We start from the raw sequence: 9,329 nt of genomic DNA on the forward strand, positions 1-9,329 counted from the left end.
ATTGTGAATGTGATCAACTTTATGGCACGCAGTCTGTTTTTCATGATATTAATAAATGATTTTTGATTAAAAAAATGTGTGTTTTCTAATATATATTTTAATTATTTTATTTTTTTGTGTTTTTTCTATATATTTGTTTAACTTATTTTTTATATATATTTTTTGTTTTTCCAAAATATTATTTTTTTTCTATTTTTGTAGATATTTTTTGTCTTGTTTTTTTTATGCATATATATATATATATATATATATATATATATATATATATATATATATATTCTCAGTTTTTGACTCAATTTTTTTCTGTTTTGGCTACAATTTTTGGCTCTTTTTTTTTAAACACAAAAATTAAAATGACAATCACCTTTTTTTAGTTGAATGCAATGTGCTTCCATATTTTATAGATTAAAAAAATGACTAAAACCTTTTTTTTCATTTCATAAAGAAAAAAGCACCTCCTGAAGAGAAACAGAAATGTAAGTATCAAATGATAACATTTTTTAAATTTACTTTTGAAAGTGTATGTGTAAATACCAATACCACCTTAAAACTTGTTTATAGTTCACCTGCATGTCTTACTCCATAATCAAGAAATAACTTTGTGTTGTCATTGTCAGTCATTAAACAACAGTTGTTATAAAGATTGTTTCCTAACAGACATGAAAAAAAGGTTATAAAAGTTTTATACTAAAGATTGCTTTGTTGGAACATGTTTTATCTTTTTACTTTAAAAAATATTGATGTAGAAAATGTATAACTTTTGGGGGGAGAAAAGAAAATCCATGACTGAAGATTTGCTGTAGTCCTTTTTCATTTCAACACTTCAAACAAAAATGTTTTATTGTCAAACAACAACAAAAAAATAAAGTATTTGTTGTTCATTTGATTTTTGATTCATCACCATCTGAATGATGTATTGGTCAAATTTCTAATCTAAAGCCATTTTTTCTGCTATAAAGACCTGTTTTGACATAACTGCAGTAGTGATTCAAACTGAACAAGAGGGAGCTTTTTATAAATTAAATGACAAATGTAATACTTAAAACAAAAAAGTTCATTATAAGTGAAAGTCAGTTTTATTCATAATTTGCTTAAATCAACCATTTGCTGTATTGGCCTTTTGAATGTAGCTGCAAAAAAAATTCACGTCCCTAAAATGAGGTGAAAGTTTGTGTCAATTTACAGAAATATTCTAGAAGAAAGAACAACAACAACAAAGTGTGTACTGCATCAGCTTATAGACTAAAATGCAAACCAATGAATGAGTGGTAGTGTTTTAGTATTTGGTCTTCAAAAATCAATAATTTTTTGTATTGGGTCGCCATTTTAAACATTGTTTCATTTTCTTCTAAACAGCTAAAGAACCAGAGATTCGTGAACAGGAACTTCCAGATGAGGGCAGCCCTTCCCCTGACTCAGCAGAAGAAGAGCTGAGTTCCACATCAGTGGTTTTAGAGAACGTTCCAGAAGAGACCAGCCAAGAATTCTTGGAAATGTTGGTGGAAAATGTTTTGAAGGGTCTCGGCTCATCATCTCAGAAGTTCAGTTTGGAAATGATTCCAGAAATTTCCTCAGCTGTTGTGACTTTTCAGACAGGAGCAGGTACTTAGTGTATGCATACACTGTAAAAGTAGATTAAAAAAAACACGTCAAAAGTCTTACTTACTAAGAAAGTGCTGAATATTTTTCATTCTTTTTCAGAAAACGCCAACTTTATCAAAGCCTGCCCTCGAAACCGGATGTTCACCAAGAAGGGATTAATCGTCCGGTCTCTTGAGCCAACAAAGCAAGTCGTTGTTGACAATGAACACAACTTTAATGCAGACGTACTCCAACTTTACTTTGAAACCAAAGGTAGAGTTGTGGAAGATGTTTTGCTTAATGAAGAGGAAAACTCTGCTGTCATTACGTTTACAGACCCCAAAGGTATTTCTGTTGATCTATGCTTGTTCGTGATCTTTTCATTGTTTTTATATACAGTGAGGCAAAAAGTATTTAGTCAGTCACCAATGTTTCAAGTTATCCCACTTAAAAAGATGAGAAAGACCTGATTTTCATCATAGAGGCACTTCAACGAGAGAGAAAATCCAGAAAATCCTTATGTCTGATTTTTAAATTAAAATTAAAGTATTTGGTCACTAACAGAAGTTCATCTTGTTATCTTGTTATATACCCTTTGTTGGCAATGTCAAAGTTCTTGTATATCTTCATCACACAAGGTTTCCGATATTTTGGCCAATTCCTTCACACAGATCTCTTCTAGAACAGTGGCGTTTGGGGTTGTTGCTGGGCAACAAGGACTTTTTCCTTCCACTGAAATCTGGAGACTGGCTTGGCCACTCCAGGATCTTAAAATGATTTTCCATAATCTGAACAATGTGTGTAGTAGGATCATTCCCACGCTTGAAAATTCATTGACATTTCTTCCTTGGCATTCTCATTGATGGAAGGAAGTTTTCTCTCAAAATATCACCCCACATGGCCCTATTTGTGCTTCACTGTGAGTCATCCTTCAGAAAAATTGCCCCAAAAAGTGATGTTTTCACTAGCATACTACATAGTAAATATAGTGTTGGTTGGAAGCAACACACCATTCTTTCTCCTCCAAACATGACAAGTGGAAATGTTACCTAAATGCTCTATTTTCGGTTTCATCTGACCACAAGAAATTCTCCTAATCCTCATCTGGGTCATGAAAATGCTCTCTAGCAAACTTCAGATGGGCCTTAACATGGACTTGCTTCAGCAGGGAAATGTGCTTTGCACTGCATGAAATGAAACCTTGGTAGAGTAGTGTTACTAATATTAGTCTTTGTTACTTTGGCATCAACTCTCTGCTGGTCATTCACTAGGTCCCTCTGTGTGGTTCTGGGGTTTCTACTCACTGTTCTTGAGATCTTTTTGACCTCATGGAGATCTTGTGTGAAGCCCCAAGTTGAGAGACATCATCAGTAGTCTTTGTGTGTCTTTAATTTTCTAATAATTGCCCTCATGGTTGATTTCACACCAAGCTGCTTGCCTATTACCGATTCAATCATAAGAGGCGGGAGCTGTGCCTACATGAGTAGCTTACCATCACCAAGTATGAATGAGGAGTGAATGAATCAGATACAAACTGTAAGCACTCTGAGCGTCAGGAAATGCACAGAAAAATCCATCCCATTATTATGATTATTATTCTCTTAGCCTGGTGCTAACAATCTACGAAAGTATTTCTGGTGTCCTTTGACAACTCTTTGGTCTTGGGCATAGTGGAGTTTGGAGTTTGACTGTTGGAAGTTCTGGAAAAGCGTCTTTCAAACTGTGCCATCCAAGGCACATTAACGTTGGGAGTGGGGTCATCTGGACCCCACAAGACAGCACAAGGATTAAAGAAGAGCTTACAGATCAGTGAGAACTAGATATCTTGCTTGTTTGTGACCAAGTACTTATTAAACCAAGGAATTTATTAGTCATTTAATTAAAAAGCATTTGATGTGATTTCCTAGATTCTTTCCCTCCATTCTACCTCTCGTAATTAGGTATACTCAGCAGTGAAAATTACAGTCCTCTCATCTTTTTGAATGGGACAACTTGCACAACTGGTGGCTGACTTTTTTGCCTTACTGTAGTTGTACCTACAATTAGACACCATTGTTACGAATATAGCTTAAATGACCCAAACTTTGTTTTTAAGGTGTCAAGGATGTCCTCAAGGAAAAGCACAACATCAGAAATAAGGAGATCAAAGTCTATCAATTTTTTGAGTCTTTGGGAGTAGCTCTCTATGGAAAAGATAAGAAAATGTCAAAACTTCCTGCAGCCATTTCTGAGCCCTTAGAGAATGCTGTCTTTACATACCTGAAACAGAATCCAGCTGCACTGGAATCCATTCGCAGTGACTTGGAGAAACATTTTTGCAATGTGGGCCTTGAGCAGTCTGCTGTGTGCTTAGGACCCAAGGGCCTGTTGCTGAAGCAAAAGGATTTCAAAACATTGACCAGAGACTGGACTAATACAGTAAAGTCTGCCTTTGCAGAAAATATGTCTAAGTTTAAATCCAAAACATTCCAGCTAAAGCCAGAGGCTGTGGAGGAGTCTGAGAGGGTAATTCGACAGACTCTTCTGAAGGTGCCTAAAGAGGTTGTTTTGGTGCCTGATAAAGCTCAGGGTGTTATATCTGTGGCTGGTCTTGTGGATGATGTAAACGCACTAGAGAAACCAATTCAGGAAGTCATTGATAAAACTTCACAAATGGTGGAGAGGCAGAAATTAAGCAAAACCCAAGAGGTGAAAGTCCCGCCTACAATCTATCATATCCTGTCTCAGGATGGTTTTCAAGATAAGCTTTTGTCTGTGTACCCCGAGCTCCAGATGTCCTACAGCAAAGAAAAAGCAACTTTGAAAGTTACTGGCCTTGTCGACGAGATTTTCGCCGCTACCAAAACCATAAACGACTCAAATTTTTCGTTGAATAGACAGAGTTTAGACATGGAGGAGTCTGTACTTAATTTGTTGAAAGGTGGAGAAGAAGTGGAACTGACAAATTCTCTCCTCAATGCCTTCGACATAAATGCAGCTTTGGAAATCAGTGCAAAGAGGGTGCAGCTTGTCGCCGCTTCAGAAGCAGATCTGATGGATGCTCAAGAGCATCTGAAGCAATTGTTGACAACTAAGCACATAGATGTTGAAGATGCAGATGTCCTAAAAATGGCAGAGTGGAAAGATTTGGTCAGGAAGATGGAGGATGAAAACAACAGTTCAAGTAACAGGATTCAAATCCAGACAGCCAACCACCAAGTAGTGGTGTGCGGTCTTAAAGATGAGGTGGAAAAAGTCAGTTGCACATTAGAAGAGTTTTTAATTCAGAATGCTTGTGTTGATGAAACTGTTGAAGTCCCCGCAAATATCATTATAAAGTACCTCAAAAGTCCTGATATGCCCTGGATAACAGATTTACAAAAGCAAGTGGACTTGTCATTCAAAAATAACACCATCCACCTAAGTGGTTCCAGAGCTGCCGTGGAAGAAGCTAGAACTTTGATTGAACCAATTGTGTCATCTGTAGTTTTTGATCGTTTATTAGTCAACAAACCTGGGGGGAAAAAGTTCTTCCAGCAGAAAGAAAACATGTATCTCTCCTCGATCAAGACTGACACTGGTTGCTTGGTTCAGCTGGTTGATGAGACAGCTGGCGCAAAAGATGGTTTAGTTCCTAGACAAGTGCCAAAACCTGTTTACCAAATTCCAACTCAAGATGGAGTAGAAATAGCTGTTTTTAAGGCAGATATGTGCAGTTACCCAGTCGATGCAATTGTTAGTGCTGCTAACTCAAGCCTAAAACCCGATGGAGGTCTCGCGAAAGCAATTTTGAGAGCTGCTGGTCCTCAGTTCCAAGATGAATGTGAACAAATTGTCTCAAAAGAGACACTGAAACCTGGTGACTCAGTTATAACTGGTGCTGGAGGGCAACTGCAATGCAAGAAAGTCATCCATGCAGTGGGACCGGTGTTTGAGACAACTAAAGCCCAAAAGTCTGTGGCTCTGCTGAAGAAAGCCGTTAAAGAAAGTTTAGATCTTGCTGCAGATAACGGTTTTGCTTCTGTGGCTCTTCCGGCCATTAGCAAAAACCTTAGTTTCCCCCTTGATCAGTGTACACTTTCCATTGTCACAGCAGTAAGGGAATACTGTGATGAATGCTATGACGATAACCGCTTGAGGAAGATCCATTTGGTAGACAGTGATGATAGTGTCGTTCAGGCTTTTGAAAACGCAGTCAAGCAGGTGTTTGGCAATCATGGAGTCAGTCATTCCCAACAAGCCATTCCTCCAAAAGACGTAAAGAAGAAGTCTCCTACCTCTGATCCCTTCCTGTGCGAAGTGAAAACTAAAGAAGGCCTACGCATCATTCTTAAAAAGGGAAACATAGAAGCTTCAAAGGTAATTCCTTTGTTTTTCTGTTTGTATTTTTTCGGAGACTTCTCAAGTTTATTATGCTGATTTTTACCCCCATTTTAGACAGAGGTGACGGTCAACACAGTGTTCTCGGATCTTGCGCTGAATAGAGGCGCAGTTTCAAATGCCATTCTGAAGGCGGCGGGGCCCAAACTTCAGCAGCTTGTGACGGCTCAGAAAGCTGCTGGAATTGAAGGCGAGGTCATTATTACTGATGGCTGCAATCTGAAGAGCAAGAAAGTGTTTCACGCTGTTGCCACTAAGTGGGACAACGGTCAAGGGCCTGCTGAACAGGTAAACCACTGATATATTGTGCATATATTTAAAAAATAAATAAAAACATTTGAATTACCTTGAAAAAATTTTATCCTTACCTATTTTTTAGGCGTTGAGTGGAATATTCAAGAATTGCCTGGAAAAGGCAGAAAATGGTAATTTGGCTTCCATTTCGATGCCAGCCATTGGCACCGGAAACTTGGGTTTTCCAAAAACCCTTGTAGCCTCCATGATGCTGGATAAAATTTTAGAGTTCAGCAGTCAGGTACAACCCAAACACCTGAAGAGGGTTGAAATAGTTCTTTACTCTGGAGATGCACCAACAATCCAGGTGAGGAAAGAGAACCAACCTTAGAATATCTGCACACCAGTTGGAATCATTTCATACCAGCTTACAGCAATTATTTGACCATATACCAAACACTTAAACCCTTTTTTTTAAGATTTCTCCTTTTATAGCTGTTCTAACTAATTACTTTTATTGTTGGTTTACTTTCATTTTTTATACATGGGCTGTAGTGACTACTAATAAAAAAAGTTTAGATATTTAAAGTTTCTGGTTCTATTTTTTGTAAGAATATACATTGAGGTTTACTTTAAACTACAACAGTACTGAATGTGTCACAGTCCTAGAAAACCAAGAGATCATATATATACCGTAAAGAGCCAACAGGAAATGTTTTTAAAGAATTATTTCCTCTTTGTTGTGGTGCAAATCACAGACTAGTTTGACTAGTCATCACAGCGTCTTCCTTCAAGCAACAGCAATTTACACACCCAAAGACAATAGAGCTTAGGAGTAAAAAAGGTATCTGTAAAATGCCAAAAGCTGGATAGATCAACTGAAATGCTCCTTCTCTGTTAATAACATTGGTTCAAGTCCACTATTGTAGAATTATAGGCATGACGTGCGTTAGAATCTCTTTTGACCTGCAAGGGAACCCTACATACTGTACATTTGTCCAATAGATGTCAACAGATCTGATGACTTTATATGGTTAACTTTTTTCAATACTTGTTAACAGGAATTTACCACGGAGTTTATAAAGAAGTTCCCCAATGCTTCCGTTGGTTCAAATCCTAAAAGTTCCTCTCAAGCAACAGGTAACAACAACCTGTACTAATCTTCTCCAACTAAGGAAGTACTGTGCTAATACTGCTTATTCAAAAAGGGTTCAGTAAATCGTAACGAAAAATAGACTTAAAAAGAGGAATTTACATAAAGTTTTACGTAACATGTTGTATTTATTGCCAGTTTATTATTTTTGATTTTTTACCACCAGGGCCCTTCTCAAAAGTTACCTCCAGTACTGGGAAGCATGAAACTACATTGGGAAATGTGACTATCCAAGTAGTAACTGGAGATATAACCAAAGAGACAACAGACATCATTGTTAATTCCTCGGATGAAAATTTTACTCTCAAATCAGGTAAATATAAAGCAAAAAGGGGAGGATTTTCATAATGTTTTTATTATATAAAATACATCTCTTCATTTTCAGAAGTTTCATTGATTCCTGATGTTTATAAATTCTAAAAAAGTTATTTATTGACGTCTTTTCTTAGGAGTATCCAAGGCCATTCTGGATGCAGCCGGTCCGGCTGTTGAGCAAGAGTGCCAAACCAGTGGTAAGATCACAATTTGGAAAACTGTAACCTCTGGTGATTATGGGGATTTTGAGCTGATCATTAACTGCATCTGCAGCCTTTGCACATGATTACCTAGACGGGAAGGGCGCTCTCAACACCCATACTTTATAGCTTGGTATGGTTCAAAGGTTGTTAAAGCTACTATCTTTTCCTGTAGGTGCCCAGCCAAATTCCGGCATGATACTGACACAACCTGGTAACCTTAAATGTAAGAAGATCCTCCATCTGGCTGGACAGACAGACCCTGTAAAAATCCGGAAGGTTGTAAAGGATGCTCTGGAAATATGTGTGAAACAGTCCTTCACCTCTGTCTCATTTCCAGCCATTGGCACAGGTGAGAACAAATTATGAAATCCTTCCCTCCACCCCTTGGTTGATGAAACACAGTGCCCATTGAAGTAAGGATTGAAGGGTGTCTTCTCCAAATGCCATGTTTCAGCTCCTTTATGTAGATGTTCCAAAGGGTTTTGATCGGGACTCTTGAATCTTTGACTCTTAGCCCTTTTTAGCAGGGACCTTTATTTCATAAACCTGTTGGTAGACCCATGGACTGCGACTGATACCAAACCCTCTGATGCCAAGCACCATATTTTGTTCCAGAAAGTCTTCATAGATGTGCAATTTCATTGTACTGGCAATTGTATTGGTATCTGTGCCAGATGCAGCCCTCAGACCACGATCCAATCTCTTTCATGTATCAAAGCAAATACAGTCTTCTGTTGTTGGAATGGAAAGGAATTTTGTCTGTGAACACAGATATTATCAAAAAGCTCAAGTTTTGTCTGTCCAAACTGTGGTTTCTTCTATGGTGTGAATTCACACAGATGGACCAATGACCTTAAAATTACCTTTCCTTTTCTTTGGAAGTTGTTCTGAGCTCTTTGGTTACCATTGGTTTTATCCATCTCTGATGTGGCAGAGTATATATCTCCCTCCATTCCATTCCAGCCTCTGGGGGAGCTGACTGTCAGACTGACTACAGACACTGCTTTGGGGTGGGTGGAGCCTCACAGGAACCAAAATAGGCAGTGCTTTCAAATTTGTCTCTACACACCAAAAATCTCTGTGTTTGTTGGGTTTAGAAAGTCACTAAATATAGTTGTTTTCAAATTATTATCTCTCTTTTCCACTGGGACCATCATTTTTGTCCAGTTCTTATTTATTTATTTACGTACTTATCTTTTAACAGTACACAAGAAAATACTAATTGGTCTACCAACTCAATTCAATACTTTTAACAGTTTGAAGATTTTTCATGACCATGATAGTTATTTGTCTTTTACTTTAGCATTAGTCCCAACTGCCCTTACGGGTGGAAAGTGGCCATCTAGAATTCTGATGTTCACACGAGAAGTCCAGTCTGTACGTGCAAAACAGGCGGTCATTGATCGCGCCCTGGAAGTTTAACCAGTTGAAACTGCAAGACACACCTGGACTCCCCGTAACCCTTCCGCTCTCATTGGCTTGTT

At 37.9% G+C, this 9,329-nt stretch overlaps 1 protein-coding gene across 1 annotated transcript in view; it reads left to right on the forward strand.

Annotated features, from left to right (window-relative positions):
• Positions 1–445: 445 nt before the first annotated feature.
• The window catches only part of parp14rs1 (poly(ADP-ribose) polymerase family member 14-related sequence 1), a gene marked incomplete at its 5' end in the record, with an annotated part of 13,487 nt that continues 4,603 nt past the window's right edge, over positions 446–9,329 (forward strand). Inside the window, 10 exon segments of the mRNA XM_024286995.2 lie at positions 446–476; positions 1,357–1,602; positions 1,702–1,926; positions 3,677–5,919; positions 5,998–6,228; positions 6,320–6,541; positions 7,236–7,314; positions 7,494–7,640; positions 7,777–7,839; positions 8,018–8,194. Coding sequence (XP_024142763.1) covers positions 446–476; positions 1,357–1,602; positions 1,702–1,926; positions 3,677–5,919; positions 5,998–6,228; positions 6,320–6,541; positions 7,236–7,314; positions 7,494–7,640; positions 7,777–7,839; positions 8,018–8,194 — 3,664 coding nt within the window.

The sequence above is a fragment of the Oryzias melastigma genome, linkage group LG21 (assembly GCF_002922805.2).
Source record: "Oryzias melastigma strain HK-1 linkage group LG21, ASM292280v2, whole genome shotgun sequence".
NCBI classification, from domain to species: domain Eukaryota; kingdom Metazoa; phylum Chordata; class Actinopteri; order Beloniformes; family Adrianichthyidae; genus Oryzias; species Oryzias melastigma.